The sequence below is a fragment of the Lissotriton helveticus genome, chromosome 2_1 (assembly GCF_964261635.1).
Source record: "Lissotriton helveticus chromosome 2_1, aLisHel1.1, whole genome shotgun sequence".
Lineage (NCBI taxonomy): Eukaryota > Metazoa > Chordata > Amphibia > Caudata > Salamandridae > Lissotriton > Lissotriton helveticus.
The window spans coordinates 1,999,145,262-1,999,163,252 of NC_136059.1; the positions used below are offsets into that span (position 1 = coordinate 1,999,145,262).

General features: G+C 45.3%; 1 protein-coding gene across 2 annotated transcripts in view; it reads left to right on the top strand.

Moving 5' to 3' along the window:
* The window catches only part of RBM46 (RNA binding motif protein 46), a 703,675-nt gene that overhangs the window by 402,774 nt on the left and 282,910 nt on the right, over nucleotides 1-17,991 (top strand). The window contains exon 5 of one of the 2 annotated variants that reach the window (XM_078676964.1): nucleotides 14,221-14,286. In XM_078676964.1, the coding sequence (XP_078533090.1) occupies nucleotides 14,221-14,286 (66 nt within the window). Of the gene's footprint in view, nucleotides 1-14,220; nucleotides 14,339-17,991 lie in introns of both variants that reach the window. The other variant, XM_078676965.1, reaches the window with a different exon arrangement.

Below are 17,991 nucleotides of genomic sequence, written 5' to 3' on the forward strand. Positions count from 1 at the left end.
ATCACAAATGGCGCCTTTACCTGGAGGTGGCGCAAGGTCTCCTTCAACTTCCGTGGCTGAGTAAACTGCTTGAGAGGCACGTTAATAACACCTTAACGGACTATTTGGAATCCAATAGTCTGTTGCGTGCCTCCCAGACAGGATTTCGCCCTCAGCACGGAACAGAAACTGCCCTTCTAGCGGTAACGGAAGAAGCAAGAGCCGTGTTGGATCGGGGAGGAAAGGTCGCCATTATCTTATTGGACCTCAGCGCCGCGTTCGACACGGTCAACCATGCCACGCTATTACAACGACTGGCGGGCATGGGCGTGTCGGGCGCGGCCCTGGAATGGCTGACGTCCTTCCTGACCGAACGATTCTTTCAGGTCTTCGAGGGCGAGGTGGCCTCTCCCAAACACCCACTTAGGTGTGGGGTCCCTCAGGGCTCCTCCCTAAGCCCCACCCTTTTTAACGCCTACATGGAACCCCTAGACAGGATAGTCCATCCCTTTGGTGTGCGTATCGTCACCTACGCGGACGATACCCAACTGGTGGTCTCTTTAGACCACTCGGAGGGATCGTCCAACACCCTAGGGCCCTGTCTAGAGGCTGTCGCCAGTTGGATGCAATCTTCCTGTTTGAAACTCAACGGGGAGAAGACAGACATCATCTTACTGGGTAACCCCCCCCCCCGTCTACTCTTGCATCCATCTGGCCACCATGTCTGGGCCTGCCGCCTGTCCCTAAACCCCAGATAAAGAGCCTTGGGATTTGGCTCGACAAATCACTCGACTTTTCGGTCCAAGCCACCAAGACTGCTACCACCTGTTTTGGGCTAATGAGGATGCTCCGCAAGGTGCTCCCTCTGCTCCCATTCCAGGCGAGGAGGGTCATGGTCCAGGCCCTTATACTCTCCCGCCTGGACTATGGGAACGCTCTCTACATGGGAGCCCCGGCCTCTGTTATACAGAGGCTTCAGGTTACCCAAAATAGTGCGGCCCGCCTACTTTACAACTTGCCTCGCTGGCAATCAGCAAAGAAGGCCCTAAGGGACCTCCAATGGCTCCCGATGGCCGCAAGAGTGCAATTCAAAGCCATGTGCGTTCTGCACAAATCTTTTCACCGAGCAGGCCCGGCAATCCTACATTCCATAGTCACGCCCTATGTTCCATCCCGCCCCCTCCGCTCTGGTACCCTCCAGCTGGCAACCTCTTTTAAAATCAACAGAGCCCGTTGGGGCGGCCGCTCTTTTTCCCATTCTGCGGCCAGACTCTGGAATTCCCTCCCTTTCCCTATTCGAGTAAACAGCAATTACATGTCCTTTAGGAAAGCTCTGAAAACGCACCTGTTTGCTAAAGCCTACTGAACTGCCCTGAGCCCGCGTTAAGCAATCAGCTACAAGCGCTTCGAGGCCTCCGGGTAGTTACGCGCTATACAAGTGCAATTTTTCATTTCATTTCATTTCAGTGGGGAGAGCCTTTGTTAGATCTATTCGCCACCAAAGAGAACGCGCAATGTCATCACTTCTGCGCGTTAGAATTTCCAAGGCAGCACTCGTTCGGCAACGCTTTTTGTCACGAGTGGAGCTGCGGTCTATTGTACGCTTTTCCGCCTATACCCAGAGTGCTGAAGAAGATCAGGCGCGACCTGACCTAAGTCATTCTTGTGGCTCCGGACTGGGCTCGAAGAGTTTGGCATCCCGAGCTATTCAGTATGAGCAGGTATCCTCCGATCCGACAGTCTCTTCTGGAAGATCTTCTGTCGCAACAGCAGGGGATGGTCCTCCTTCCGAACCTGTCCATCCTCCACCAACATGCGTCAAGATTGAGAAGCGACAGTTGATTCCTTTTGACTTGCCTCCTGAAGTATGTTATTCCCTTCTGCCAGCCAGGCGTCCCTCCAGTAAAACGGTATACGCCTGCAGGTGGAAAACATTTGTGGCATGGTGCACAGCAAAGGCCGTGGATCCCCTTTCTTCCCCTCTTTCAGAAGTCCTTTTGTTCCTTCTTGCACTGTTAAGGGCTATCTTTCTGCAATTTCAGCCTTTCTCAGGTTCCCTGATCAGCCCCCTCTTTTCAAGTCCCCTGTTGTAAGTAGATTTCTCAAAGGCATTACTCATCTTTTCCCTCCTATTCCGTTTGTAATGCCTCAGTGGGACTTGATTCTGGTTCTTATCTATTTGATGTGTGCTCCTTTTGAGCCGCTTCACAACTGTCCTCTTCGCTTATTGACTTTGAAGAATGCTTTCCTGGTTGCCATCACCTCTGCTAGGCACGTGAGTGAGTTCCAGGCTCTTTCCTGTAAGCCTCCTTTTCTGTCGGTCCATCCGAACAAGGTTGTGCTTCGCACTCGTCCTTCCTTCTTGCCAAAGGTTGTCACTGCCTTCCACATTGGGCAAACTATCACCTTGCCCACTTTCTTTCCGCCTCCGCTCCCTTCGAGGGAGGAAGAGAGGCTCCACTGTCTGGACCCAAAACGTGCTCTCTCCTTTTATCTGAATTGCGCACAACAGATCCAGGTGGATGACCAGCTCTTTGTTGGCTACGTGGGTGCCAAGAAAGGACGGGATGAACACAAGAGGACTATCTTAAACTGGGTTGTCTTGTGTATCAAGGCTTGTTATTCCCTGGCTAAAAAGGAACCTCCGACGGGGCTGCGCACCCATTGTACCAGGGCGACAGCAGCTACTACTGCATTGGGACGTGGTGTCCCCCTGCAGGACATCTGTCAGGCAGCCACGTGGGCTTCGCTGCACACTTTTACTAAGCATTATTGCCTTGACAGTCAAGTCCGGAGAGACGGCTTCTTTGGCCGTTCTGTTCTCCGTGACTTTCTAGTGTGATCTTTGTTTGCAGACCCACCACCGGGGTTGGTATTGCTGGGGTATCCATTCTAAGGTAAGGAATCTATCACTAACGTGTTTCTTTCAGATGAACAAGTTACTTACCTTCGGTAACGATATATCTGTAAGAAACATTAGTTAGTGATAGATACCTTATCGCCCCACCCATCCTACCCTTTCTGCGAACTGATTTCTAGGGTTAAGGACATCCATTTCAGGGCCCTAGTTTCAATGCACCAATGGTCAGTATCTTGCAGTAGCTCCAGCGACGTCATCTCGGCGACTACGACGTCAACGACGTACCTGGAGCCGTGCGACGACGCCTACCGACGCACAGGGGTACTGCTGACAAAAGCTTTCCAGATCCAGTCTGACGCCTGGGAGTTATTCTAAGGTAAGGAATCTATCACTAACTAATGTTTCTTACAGATTTAGCGTTACCCAAGGTAAGTAACTTGTCCCTCTAACAGTGCCTCTCTACTAGCCTTTTTCTGCCCTACATACCTAGTCCGAATGTGTGTTCTTCTGTGTTCTGTGAAGGTTCTCTCCTCTAGCCAGAGGAACGCATGTGTCTTGGTGTCTGCGTGCCATTCACAGCAAAATCTATTCAGCTTTTTTGCCTGTGTGAGGAAACTCATTTGCATGTGGTTTAAAGGCGACTCCACAATGGGTTGGGAACTTTTTAAGGGTCTAGTACACTTCTGACGTCGCAAGGCTTTTAAGTAAACCTAAGCACTACTTTGATTGTGGGGAGAAATATGTACAAGTGATTATGCAGGCAACAACTACTTTACTTTGAGCTCAGCTGAGGACAAAGAAGCATCAAACACACTTAGTACATAAAACGACACATATGAAAAATAATATCCTGTAAGAAAGTGCATTGGCTAACTCAAAACATTATGAATTGCACCTTTTGCAGTGGAATAGAATCATTAACAGGGCATATCATTCAACATAAAATACAGTTGCTTTAATCTATCACTACCAGAACATCAAAAAGTACATCAATTGAAAATTACTATAAAAATAGAAGAAAAACAGAAAAAACAACAAAGAAGATTTTTTTTTTCTTTGCCTAAAATAACTTAGCCTGCCCCTAGTGCATGGTGCCTGCTGATGAGGGGAGGCACTGCACTGCGTGGTACACGGAACTAAGTAAGCCCGGTAGTCTGTCAAAATCGGCTTGGGGACGAAGATAGCAACAATTTGCTTGGAGAAAAAGGAGCAACTCGACATCTCCTGGCCCTCCTTGGCCAAGCACAAGCCCTAACTTACTCTCCAAGGTCCTCATTTTCCCCTAACATCCGAATCACACCCAAGGGTCATGCGTACCGGCTGTGTCACACCTGGTGCTCCAAGCAAAAAACACCTCTTACTTCTTTCAGATACTACCAGCAATAAGTAACCAACAGCACTAAGAAAACTCCTTTGGACTAAAAAATAAGATCAAGATACTGGCTCTATATCACACCCGGAGCCTGTCGGTCATGTCCAGCAATCCAAGCGGTGACCCCCAACTTCTGTATCACACCCACGGATCAAGCATACCCTCTGTGTCTTGCTCAGTGGTTCCTGTACCACACTGAGAGACAAGCGTACCCTCTGTGTCTTGCCCAGGGGTCCTTTTATCACACCCAGCCACATGTGTACTCTCTGTGTCACACCCAGCCGTCCAAACGACAAAATAACCCTCACCTTACCTAGTTTGCATGCACCAAATTTTGGGACTAAAGATCATATGTAACCTCTTACCCCCGATGGCTACTTCAGGGTAGACCTCCGCCCCACGGTTTGAGCAGAACCACCAATCAATTGTGAAATCTGTTCTTATCCAGTATTATGGGTGTCTTTCATAGATTCACATGCCTGAATCATTCCCTGTCGTCGAGACGGGAGTCTCCGGTACATAGAAAAGTAATGTCTTATAGACATACATAGAGAATAGTAGGCCTAAAGGCCTCACCTTAGTAACATATCCATGTCCTTTTGTAAAAAGGACCAAACTCTAGAGAAGAGCCAATCAGCTATCACCTCCCTCTAGAACCTTCCTGGCAGGAGCCTCAGTCCCTCAGATTTTCTACCGCACGTTGTGCTAAGGGAGTCTCCTCTGAGCTCTGCTCAGATTCTGTGTTTTTTCACTTCATTAAATGACTTAGTTGTCAAGGATTCTTTTCTACTATGGATTATCTTCAAATACATTCTTTAAAGAAGGTCTGGTAAGGAGAAGAAAAGATTTTTTAAGAGCCTGTGCAACTTGTTTCTAGAGGTTGCTCTGCTCTGATCCTCACACGGACCGCATTTACTTTCTATACCGCAGGCCAAAGATTGCAAGGTATGTCGCACTTTCTCAAGTAAGTTTTTGAGAGGTCGTGAAGGGCGGTTTTTAATATGGTGTCAAACACTAAGACCAGAAAGGAGGTTTTTTATTTTCTTCAGTGACCGTGATGAGGCGTTATCCTCAACGTCTAGGAGACCTCAAAAGAGAAGAGAATCTCCTCAGACTCATCCCTCGGGGGAACATCCTGAGAAGGCCCTCAAAAAGACCACTCATGGGTCTTCTGGGTGCAGTTCTTTAAAATCTCCTCACTCTGTGGAAAAGGAGAGTAAAGGATTTGCTTGTGGAGAAAAATCATGTAAAAAAGACGACTTCTGAGCCGTCAAAATCACCTCCTCTGGTCATAGGACCCTTCAGGAACAGGAAGGCGTCTTCTATACCTCCTGAGGTAAAGACTAAGAAGCCAACATCGTCAACAGGATCGTCGATGAAGAAACCATCATCATTGCCTATTACAGCCTCTTCGTCTACGATGGCCTCGTCTACGATGGCCTCGTCTACGATGGCCTCGTCTACGATGGCTTGTCTACGACGGCTCGTCGACGGCGGTTCGTCGACGATGGCTCGTCTACGACGGCTCGTCGACGATGGCTCGTCGACGACGGCTTGTTTACGGCGTCGACGACGGCCTCATCTACGATGGACTCGTCTACGATGGCCTTGTCTACGACAGCCTCGTCTACGATGGACTCGTCTACGATGGCTCATCTACAATGGCTCATCTACAATGGCTCGTCTACGACGGCCTGTTTACGGCGTCGACGAAGGCCTCGTCTACGATGGCCTCGTCTGCGATGGCCTCGTCTACGATGGCCTCGTCTACGATGGCTCATCTACGATGGCTCATCTACAATGGCTCATCTACAATGGCTCGTCTACGACGGCCTGTTTACGGCGTCAACGATGGCCTCGTCTACGATGGCCTCGTCTGCGATGGCCTCATCTACGAAGGCTTGTCTACGATGGCTCGTCTACAACTGCGTCGTCGACGACGGCCTCGTCTATGACTGCTCGTCTACGACGACCTGTCTACGGCGTCGACGAGGGCCTCGTCTACGATGGCCTCATCTACGAGCCATATGTAGTCTCTTACCCCCGATGGCTGCTTCAGGGTAGACCTCCGCCCCACGGTTTGAGCAGAACCACCAATCAATTGTGAAATCTGCTCATCCTTCTTGTTGCTCAGATGTGAATCCATACGAGTGGGCTCCTGTTCCTTTGACTGCAGTCGGGCTCGAAGAACCAATCTCTCCTGGCTGGCTCACCAAAATATTGCTCAATTGTAGATTTACCTCGAGAAAATGAAAGATAAGAGGTGTTTGCCAAAACAGGAACAGTTTGTTTAATTAAACAAAGCGACCAGTAGAACAGGTGAAAAGAGTCAGGGTCTGAAGACTGTCTCAAAGCACATTGGTTTCGGCCGTCATTTTATACAGTACTGAAGCACCATAAAACGATTTATACATTCTTTTGGAGACAGGAATCTGGGCCTAATCACGGGGTTATTAATCTGGCCATGTATAAGAGGCGCAGGTGTGCCTCGACTTTGTCTGGACACAATGCGGTGCCAGTGGGTACAGGTTTAGATGTCCTGCATGGGGACCATGTGATCACTGTGTGTAGTGTGTATGCAGTGTTCTGATTGGCTATGTGCTCCTAACTTAGTGTGGTATCAGACTTTATGGTGTTTTTGGGAATGTGCGCCCCTCCGGCTAAACAGGTTTTATTGGGGCCAATCTCCTGAGATCATTGTGGTGTCGCTGCCTATCTGTGGGGTCAATCTGAGTTTTCCTGTTTGCAAGTTTGTCTAAGGGTTACGTGTCCCTCTCACCTGTGATCTGTCAATCAATTGCTTCAGGCCTAGGTCGCAGGGCCTGTCTGACCACATATTTATGACTCGGGGTTGAGGGGGACGTCATATCAGGTGAATTCAACAACAGAGATACAAGTTTGTTACTATACGTACATATATCAAGGTGTTCATTGACATTGTATTTATCAATATTAACACACGACTCGAAGTTGTGTGATAAATGCACTATTATGCACCTGAAGATGATTCAAGTTTCGGAAGCGAAGTTGCATGTTGAAGAATATAAAAAGAAGTTGCGGTCCTCACATAGGCCCCACTCCCTACCCAAGTCATGGGCCTGGCCCCAGAGCTGTTACTGTGACTTTCACACTACTCACTTCACATCTTGGGGTGAGTCCAAGCACAAGCATAAGAAAGCATAGTAGACTCAGTCAGTCAGTTCATACTTCATTCGGTTTCATTTAAAATCATAAACATTCACCGAAAAAGCAATGCAAACAACAGCACTAATTGATGTACATACTCTAGCCAACACTTAGAATTCATCTAATGCAATGTAATGCAATATACAGTTAGATTACATTTTGGAAAACATTAAAAGGGATCATGAATCTAACTCAATAATGGGAATGATATACCTTCGGATGCTGATTACGTTACGTATGAAAGTATAGACAGAAAGGCAGGCAGACGCTGTCTCAAGCCTTCACAAAAAGTGCAGTGCAGGTATATAATTTTCTAATGCCTCATTTCCTCAGACGATGTTTGATAAAGTGTGAATGTGGAAGTTATGTTATGTTATGTTAATAACTTTTATTCGGCGCACAGCTGCCCCAGCGAAGGGGCGTCCTGGCGCCTGTCCAAATGCCACAACACAACAGATCAGAGCCGAAAAGAGAAGAGATCAATTGCCAGAAGCGAACAGGTGGGTTTTAATAGCGCGCCTGAAAAGAGTAAGACTATCCAGGGCACGGATGTGTACAGGGAGAGAGTTCCATAGGTCAGCTGCCAAGACACGAAAGGAGCGCCCTCCCATCCTACTCAGTCTGAACCTAGGCTTAATCGCCAGATGGTGAGATTCAGACCTAAGGGACCGTGTGGGCAAATACGAAGCAATGAGGCCCGCAAGGGCAGGAGGGGAGGAAAGCTTCAGAATCTTAAATGTCAGACAGAGAGCCTTAAATTTGATTCTCTGTCTGACCGGAAGCCAATGAAGGGAGGTCAAAACAGTGGAAACAGAGCACCGTCTCGGGAGGCCCACGATGGCACGCGCAGCCGCATTCTGCACAATCTGAAGCCTAGAAGCCTCAGCCTGGTTCACTCCAAGTAGCAAGGCGCTCCCATAGTCCAATCGCGACAAGATGGAAGCCTGAACCACCAGTTGCCGCGTGGGGGGGTCGAAGAACTTAAGGACAGGTCTCAGTCCTCGCAGAATACCAAAACAGGTAGCTGCTACCTTCTTCGTATGGCTGGCAAAGGAAAGATGGGAATCCAGCCAAACCCCCAGATTTTTAACTTCGACCGCTGGAGTGGGAGAAACCCCCAGTTCGGGAGGCCACCACTGGTCTCCCCAAAGTTCCGTCTGCCTCCCTAAGATCAGGACCTCGGTTTTTTTAGCGTTAAGCTGTAAGCAGTTGCAACGCATCCACTCAGCCACAGCTATAAGTCCAGCTCGAAATCTGGGCGCATTCACCTCAGGGTCCCCGCTAAGTGTTACCGCCAGCTGCGTGTCGTCGGCGTACGATGTCATGGTAAGGCCACATTCCCTGACGACAGCAGCCAGCGGTTTCACATATAGATTAAACAGTGTAGGACTTAAGGCGGAGCCCTGGGGAACTCCCAGACCGAGAGGATGGAACGAGGACTGGCCCGGTGGAATGGCCACTTTAAAACACCGGTCCGAAAGGAAGGAGCGGAACCACTCAAGAGCTTTCCCGCCGATACCCAAGTGAATACAATCAACATAAAAACAGCACAAGTAGGGTCCTCTGCTTAGACATGCTATTGCAGGAGCAAGAGGACATATGTATAGGCCAGTTATTACATAGAGGAAAGGCTACTACGTGGTAACAAAGGCTTAATTTAGTGAGAAGAAATCTCTGGTACTGGGACGCTATAGATGAAAAATCTAATTGTGGGACCCAGAGCACTTCACCTCCTATATCCAAGTAAGCCAAAATAGATGCCAGATGGTAGTGGACTCAATCCCATCTCGCAACTCTGATTCAAAAGAGAAGGCGCAGGGCCCTCAAGATTTAAGTCACACTCCCTTGAGAGCTATCCTAGGTTGTTGGCCTGGCTCCTGAATATTGTGAATTTATTTCACAATGTAAACATCCTGAAGGATTCAAGAAATATTTTAGGGCAAGCCAGAGCATTCTCTGCGAATAAAGCCTATGACTCCAAGTGGAAGGGATTCTGTATCTGGTACTGTTGAAAACAAATACTTCAATTTTTTATCCAAGTTCATAAGATTTCATCCTGTGTCAGTGCTTGCTCAGTCTGGGCGGAAACATGCATTGAATAAAGTCCACCTTGCTGCCATGTCAAGATACAGATGATCTCCAAAAGAACTACCTTTAGGGTTGCAGAGAATTATTAAAGAATTCCTGAAAGTTCTTTTTGAGTCTTTTCACCATCATAAACTCCTTGAACAAAGTGAGAACTGAGTGCAGTGTTATCTCAATTAATGAGAAGTCCATTCAAAACAATTCACAAGGTGCACATGCAGTATCTGACTTGGAAAAGAGTACCCTATTGGCTGTCGCTTCCACAAGGAAAGTATGTGAGATTAAAACATTTACAACTACTGAACCTTACCTGCGGTTTACCAACAATAAAGTTGTGTTAAAGACTAGCCCAAAATGTATATCAAATTTTCTCATATAATTTCTTCTCAATGAACCTATAGTTTTAAAAGCCTTACCCCAACACCTCTTTAATGCATTAGAGAGGGCTTTACTTTCACTTGATATAAAGAGAGCCCCATGTTATTTTCTAGCTTTTTTTCTCAAGATCCTTGTAAAGGGTTCCCAGTCTCAAAACAGGGAATTTTTAGATTGGTTGCTGCAACAATAGCATTCTGCCGTTTGAGAGCGGAGAGACCTCTGATAAAGACACTCATGCCCCCCTCTACAAGACACACAACAAATGATTCAGTACTCAATGCTGTGGTGCCTGGGTGGATCTGCTGTGCAGCAGCATGGAGGAACAGACTCACCCTCACAAAACACTGGGAAGTGGTAGCAGACAGACACAGCGATGGACAGGCTTTTCTGTACCATCTCCTTAAAAAAGGTGAGCCTATTTATCTCATCCCACCTTCCGCATTGTAATCATATGTATAACTTGTCAATACTACTTGTTAATCTGTTTCAAGAAGTGAATCTATGAAAGATTCAATTTTGGAGTAGAACAAAGTTACATGTTTCTGCAGTTTTCCAGTGTTGGTATCCTTCCTAGGTTCACAAGGTGCACACCCACCAAATAGATGATCCCCTCTTACTTTGTTCCTAGTTATATTCTTGATATTTGTGCTAGATATCTGAGGTGGCTTATGGGAGGGGTGAGGTTGAAGGCATTCTCACCTCATTGGCTAAGGTTGGAGACTTTTCTAGTGAGGAGTATGTGCTAACACAGGGGCATTGTTCTAAAGTCTTTCAGGTAGTCAGAGCCTTGTATTTTTGTTTTAAAGTTATCGTGGGAATATCACTTTGAGAACTGGGAATGATTTAAACATGCAAATATATGAAAGATATTAATGCTGTGAGAACTGCAGGCACAGGTAAATAACTTTTTTATACATCTGAATACTTGTCCCTGTAATAAACATTATGTGGGCATGACCACTAGAAGGGTAAATTAATGAGTACAAGATCTCAAAAGTACATGAAAAGTAACAGACAAGTGGTTTGGACATTTTGGTAGCTAGGAGGTGAATTCGGCTCCTATTGGTATTGACAGTGTGGCATAATGTATTGACTTATATGTTGACATGAACACTTGGAAGTGAATCAGTTTTCAGTTTTAATGGTGTATTTGGTAGCCTTTAATAAAAGATGTTAAACATGAACAATACATGGTTTAATGAACCAGCAATGTTGACAAAATGGTTTCTGTCTACATGTTCTATAATTAGTAATTTCGACAAAAGATATTCTATGATTTATGTTCATGACTGATATTAACTCTAAATTGCAATGGATGCTTCTAACCACAGATTTCTCACCTTAGAATGCTCGGCAGGAGCCAGACTGGATCTAGTAACTTTTCTCAACAGTGCTCCATGGCGCCGCTATTGGACGTCATGCGGTTATGCATTGACGCTGTACAGCCCTGGAGGGGACTGAGTAGTTCAACAAATGTGTGCCACCCCTGCACTCTGCTGTCAATGTTTTTTGTTCTTGTGCCTTCCTACGCAGATCTAGTGCTCCGTTCCCAATTTTGTTGGACTTCCTGTGAGTTCTACAGAACACATTCTAGTGTGCTAAGGAACAATGTTCCCATCTAAAACTACAACTTTCAAACCATGACGGAACAGCTGAAAACAGATGACTGTCAGACCTGCACAAAGGGTGTCACTGGTTTCTGGGCTTAAACTGCAACTCAGCATAGTGTATTAAATGTGCCATCATGCACCTGAAGGCCATCCGGGAACAGTAGGTGAAGATATACATCACCAAACACAGGAAGAAGTGACCTTTGCATAAGTTAGGCTCCTGCTCCATGTCGCCGTGCAGACTTGGTCCTGCTCCCAAGGCCGTTCTAACGAATGGTAGGTGTTGTACTCAAAAGTACTCCGGTAATTCAAAATCAATGCGCAAATATTAAAAAAGGAAAGTGGGACTTGACCTTGTCCTGCCACTCAGAACCTAAGGAGAAGACGTAAGGGTGTCATGATGTGAGTCATTTACCTTTAAGGTATTAGGTAATGGAGCTGATGCCTCAGCTGATCCTGGTGGTCCCTAATTTACTCATAGTCACAGGCCATCAATGACACCACATTAGATTGAACCTTCAAAGATGCCATGCTGTAGATTTTTTGGTGTGCTTCTGGTTCTATCTGGTGCACATTTGGGGTTCAAGGAAATGCAAGAGCACCCAGTCTGGTTACTGCCAGTGGATACATCCTTGGCACCATCTGACCCCTTTGCTCCTGTTTCAGCCCCCTTAGGGGCAAAAGTACATGCTTCCACTCCAGCTCAAAGACCTGCGGAGCTCCCGTCCATGTTGATATTTGTACCTACACCTCCAGCGAGCTAGTTCTGGCACCAGTGTCATACACTAAACCAACTTCAGCTCAATCTCGACCTACGTTTTGCCCCAGGATTACAAAAAGTGCAGGCACTCATCATGAACCCAAACTCTGATTATTCACCTCTACCAGGGTGTGGATGTCAGTAGAGGCTCTATTATCTTTTTGATTCAGATTCAGAGAAAGGGATACCCCAAGATGTAGATGAAGAGGGTAGTGATGAGGCTTTTTACATGGAGTTGCATGAGGCCTATTGGCTCAAAACCTCTTCTGAGGCAAGGTTTGATTTGCCTGTTGGGCCAGCAATGGAAGAAAGTGCCTCCTTCGCAGTGGTGGCCAGCTCAGGTTCTGGATTTACAGCCACCTTTAATCAAGACCATAATGAATGTCTTGACCGAAATGTTGCAGCTAGGGCCAGCTACGTCTGAGCCCTTGGTTCATTTTAGCCAGGCCTTCACTGATACATTAATGGCTACTTGGTCACAGCCCTGTTTCTGCCCACTGGTAAAAAAGCGGGTGGCCAGGTCTCCAGTTGCGTTTCAGTGAGAGTGCTGTAAATGTCAGTGAGCTGTATGGCTTTATGTACCCACGAGGGGTCTAATGCTAGGGGGCAGGTTGGTAAATGGTGTAATGATGGTCGCCCATTCTATCAATTCATCAACAATATTCTCATCTTGTCGCACTCTTCTTATATCTACCTGTTCTGCTGTTACCCATTCCACCATGTTTGTAACCCAACTACTAAGCTTCAGTGGGCTTGTACTTAGCTTGTGGATAGCGATGCATCTCTTAGCATGGACAAGTCCCAACAGCACAAACTTCCTGCATAACCACCGCTTTTTCTTCTGAGTAATCCCAACAAGCAATAGCTCATATTGGGTTGTATCACCTTATTGGTGCCCCCCAGTGTATACTTCTTACTTCCCTCCATACATTTTGCATAATACCGCAGGCCCAGGTTGCATGGATAAAGTCTGCTTTCTCAGTGTGACATCCAGGGCATCCTCAACTATGCCTGTGATATATTTTAGCTAGTTTAAGTGAGGTTAAATACTTCACATGTCCATAATTATATTGTATCAGTTTAAAGTGGGTGTTAACCGTCATCATTTTCCCTCCCTTGCAGATAAATCCCCACTCCTGCTTACTGGGATGTTATGCACATGCTCTGTGACATGGGCTGTGAGATCTTGCAGGCAGTCCCATAAGACCTTCGGGAGTCTTTGGCTCAAATAATTATTGATGGCCAGGACGCAGGCCAATATGTTATCAGTGCTGGTCTAGATTCTATTGATTGCCTGGGGAGGGTAGCTGGCAGCAGGTTTGTACTTCATCAGTACACCCAGATGCACTCCACAGGATTGTCTTAATGCTCTTTGATGGGTCACTCTTATTTGGTGAGGAGGCAGACTCTGTATTGGAGCGCTTTACGGAAAGCAGAGCATTCCTTAGGTTCTTTGACCCTTGTCAAGCAGTTTCCACAGCAATTTAAAACCTGCAAAGTCTATTTGACCCTTCCAAATCTGGCAGACAGAAGTCCTTAAGGAGAGCAGAGGTAAATCTTCCACCATCCTGATAGACTTACCTTCATCTGCAATGCCAAACTCAAAATCAGGGTCATGTTGGCGGTAAGTTAACCACTGTTCCCGAGATGTACTATTGAGCAGGGAGTATGTTTTGAGAAGGATCTGTTGATCAGCCATATCAAAGGAGGAGTTGGTGTATATTTTTCAGTCAGAAATGCCTAAAATTAGGTGTCATACACATGTTGTAGGAGTCAATGGTTGAGAGTGTGTAGGCATGACAGTTCAGCAAGGCAGAGCTAAATGTGAATCTAATGAGAATGTTTTTATGGGGAAGATCTGTCTCTACTTAGTAAGTAACTTGTCCTTTTGAGCATCTGGTAACCCTAAGAAACACAGTCTTTCCTCTGCACTTGTTAAGGATTCCACTATCGATTCTAATAATAATCTTACTGTTTTACACGTTTTTAGGAATTGAGAATGTTTTGGCATTACCAAGGAGTGGTGACAGGAATAAGGTTTCATCAGCAGAAAGAGGCAAGATGGATCTTGATTTTACAGTCTTCAAGCCCGGATGGGATGAGTGATGGTACTGGCTGAACCCATTTCTTGAAAAGTGATATCTTTTTTTTCACATTGTGTGTTTACTTGCTCACATTTGTGCATTGTTTTTAATATCTGCTTCCCTGAAATACCTTTAGTCATTCCACCTTGTATTTGATCCACTGTGCAGTATACACCATCATACTGGAAAACCTTTTATTTCAAGCTTATTTCTGTGGTCATTGATAGGTTGTGTGTTAATTTAATATTATTATAATCCAAAGTATGCCTTTTTAGCTTTAGGTTCATACATTTTGAGTTTAGTCGAGGTAATTTAAGAGGTGTTACAAAATAACTTGATTAACTCATCTTTAGTTCAGCATATTTGCTTAAATGATTACACTACCTATAGAGCATTATATGATACCACTAATCACATTACTAATTCTCAGTCTGTGTTCTCTGAAGTGGGTAATTCCTGGGGCCTCTTGGCTCTCTTGAAAACCGAAACTTCAGATCCAGTAGCAGTCAACCAATACCTCATGCCCGATTAGGAGTTTATCAGATGTGGCCAGGCCGTCAAAAACTGTCTGTTCAACCATCTGCTGCTTTGAAGGTCCGTCTATCCTATTTAACGTCAGCTAGACAGCACTATATGAACCTAACATCATTCAGAACGTGTGCATGTGTGGACGCCTAGCCTGCCTTCACAACAGTAGTCTGGTCACACACATGCCCAGGACCTGGATGTTCGCTATCATATCCTTTTAAATAATAGCCAAGGGATACTATGCATGTCACAAAGTAGTTATATTAAGACACAGTAGTGCCTACATATCCTGTTTATTAGAGATCTGAACATGTCCAATACGCTTTACATTCTCCACAGGAGTTTGAGCCTCATGAGACATTTAATTAAAGGCCTAGTGCCAGGTGTATCAAGCTAAATTGCGATTGCAAATGCTGAAATTCGCAGAATTTCAGCGTTTGCGATCATAATTTAGCTGTGTGCAATGTAGATAAACAAAAACCTACTTGCGAAATAAGGAATCACAAAATTTGCGATTCCCTATTTTGCACATGCATTTAGAGAATCGCAATTTGTGATTCCCTAAATGCTATGCTAGTAGCCATTGCAAATTGCAATATTGCTTTAAGGAATCCAAAATTACCACCAACTTCAAGTTGGTGGTAATTTCCGATTTCCTCAAGAAATTCATTTTTTTGCATTTTTCAAAGAGCCATGTGGCACACATACATGCCCTTAGGGCATGTATGTGCGCCACATATGCACACATTCACATTTCAGGGGTGTAAAAGGGTGTCCTTTTGGAACTCTTGCACTCTTGAAATTGCGTGCGCAATTTGCGAGTACCTATTGGGTACTCGCAAATTGTGCATGCAAATCTCATTCATTCCTATGGACATCTTGACCCATAGAAATGAATGGGAAGGGATTCCTTAATTGTGAAATGCAATTTGCGATTCGAAGTTAAGGAATATGTAGGAATCGCAATTATTATTGCGATTTCTACCTACATAGCATTTTGCGAGTCCTTAATTGAGATTCGCTAAAAATCGCTATTAAGGACTCACAAACTGCTACAATGATACATCTGCCCCTTCGTTTCATGTATGCTGGATACAATGTTCTGTCGCTAATGTGGCAGATAGCCCATGTCTTCCATGTTACAACCACGTTATTAACATTGATTCTGGTAATTCAGCAAACATATCTTTCAAATCCCAACCCCAAAGCTATCTAACAAAACATTTTCGTTTTTAAGGTCATGCTTGTTAGTTGGCTTATGCATACATTTGTTTGTTAACATTGCAACATGTTAACATGCACAACTAGAGGTGGAAAAACAGGAAAGCATTGTTTGTATTGACACAGAAACCATTGTGGAGACACATAGGGTCTCCTGTACTGGTCGCTGTCTCGTTTACTCTGTAACTAATGTGACGGATAACCCATCTGCTGACTTACAAATGTTTTATATCCAGTTGCATTCATAATAAAGACAGTATACCTGTCACATTTGTGGCGTAGTATTCCGGCCTCAAGCCACAAAGAAGATTTATGTGCAACATTAGTATTACTAAGCTGATGAAACGTACCCCTTTATCGTTGCTCCATGGCCTTCAGCTCCCCATCCAAGTCAAGGAGGGCCTCTGCCAGAAAGCACCACTTCATGGGATGCAGCCTTTGCCGCATTCGCTTTTACTGCTGGGAGGATTTTCCCAGTTGATTTGCAGTGATAAGGCAGGTCCACCGCTTAGGGTCGATCCAATATTTTCGACAGTGGATGCTGTGCCACCTGTAGACCCCTTGTTGGGCCACTCTTTTTGCAGTAGCCTGCTAGATCTTCTTCTTCCTATGGGGGCTGATCTACACAGACAAAGATAAAAAAACAAAAAATAATTCTGTTAGTGAACATGTAATTGCAAGCATCATAATGTGTTATTAAACATTTTGAAATGTTATGTGAAGTTTACTTAACATATATTGTTCTGATAAAGTAGTATTACCCAACAATGTTTATCTTTTGGTGAAAGACATCAGTCTTTGTGCTATGCCATTAATTACAATACTGTGTGCCTGGTTTCATATTTGGTGGAAGGGTTACTCCATCACAATGTTACAGATATCCCAGCCACCTTATGACAAGTACATTATGTCCTATGGCATTTGTAATAAAGTGGACAGGATATGCGTCATGTTGTGACGGAGTGACCATCCTGCAGAACTCTAACTCAGGACCTTTGTTTTTCGTGGAGGGCTACTCCATCAGAAACAGATTTAAGTACCATGCCCACCAAAATGCTGGTATGCATGCTGTCTTTAGTGTCAATGGACTCTTTCCAACATCAGGGTCCCTGCTTGCTTGGATGATAGAAAGCGTTGGCCACCCTTGGCTTAGCTGTTGTTGTATTCTAAATCACTAATGCCAGCCCTTACTCATTCAGTGGAAAACGTGACATGCTTTGTGGCACCATGAATGCCCCTCAATATGCTTGCAGATTGTTGTGGCCCTGGCTGACCACCCAGCTTCCCCATGATAAAGAGAGCCCTTGCATGGCCTGACCACCCTGGTAGCATTCTTGTCTATACATCTGACAGGGAATTTACTCTGGGTCTGATTTTGAGTTTGGTGGAAGTTATTCCATCTGTCATGGTCTAAAAGGACATTACGTCCCCCGTCATGATGGATTTCTGTACACCAGACTCAAAATCAGGCTAAGAGTAGTGTCCCAGAGTACAATAAATATGGGAGTATGTGGTTAGGATTGCTATTATCTAGGAAAGTTTGGCGGTCGCCCAAGGGGCAGCCATGTTCATGTTTTCAGGTAATCCAAATGTGAATTTAAGTGGCCCTTTGTCTTGCAGTATCTTGTCTTTTGAAACATAAATTGGGGGGTAGGGGAGCTAAAGTTTTGGTGGCAGGTTTCATACTCTGTATGACATTCATTGGTTCAGGACACCTTTGGATGATTTGAGACAGCCAAGTAGGACAAGATCAACAGCAGGGCTGAAAAATGAGCTTCAGCATGACCACAAGCTTGCCATTAGAAAGGATGCACTCTCTAGTTTGCCCTCTCAGCAGCCGGTACCAAAGAAGTCCCTTGTCCAAATTAAACTCAGCTCACTCCATCTTTGTTTCCAAAAGATGGGCAGTATTATGGGTAATGCAGAAT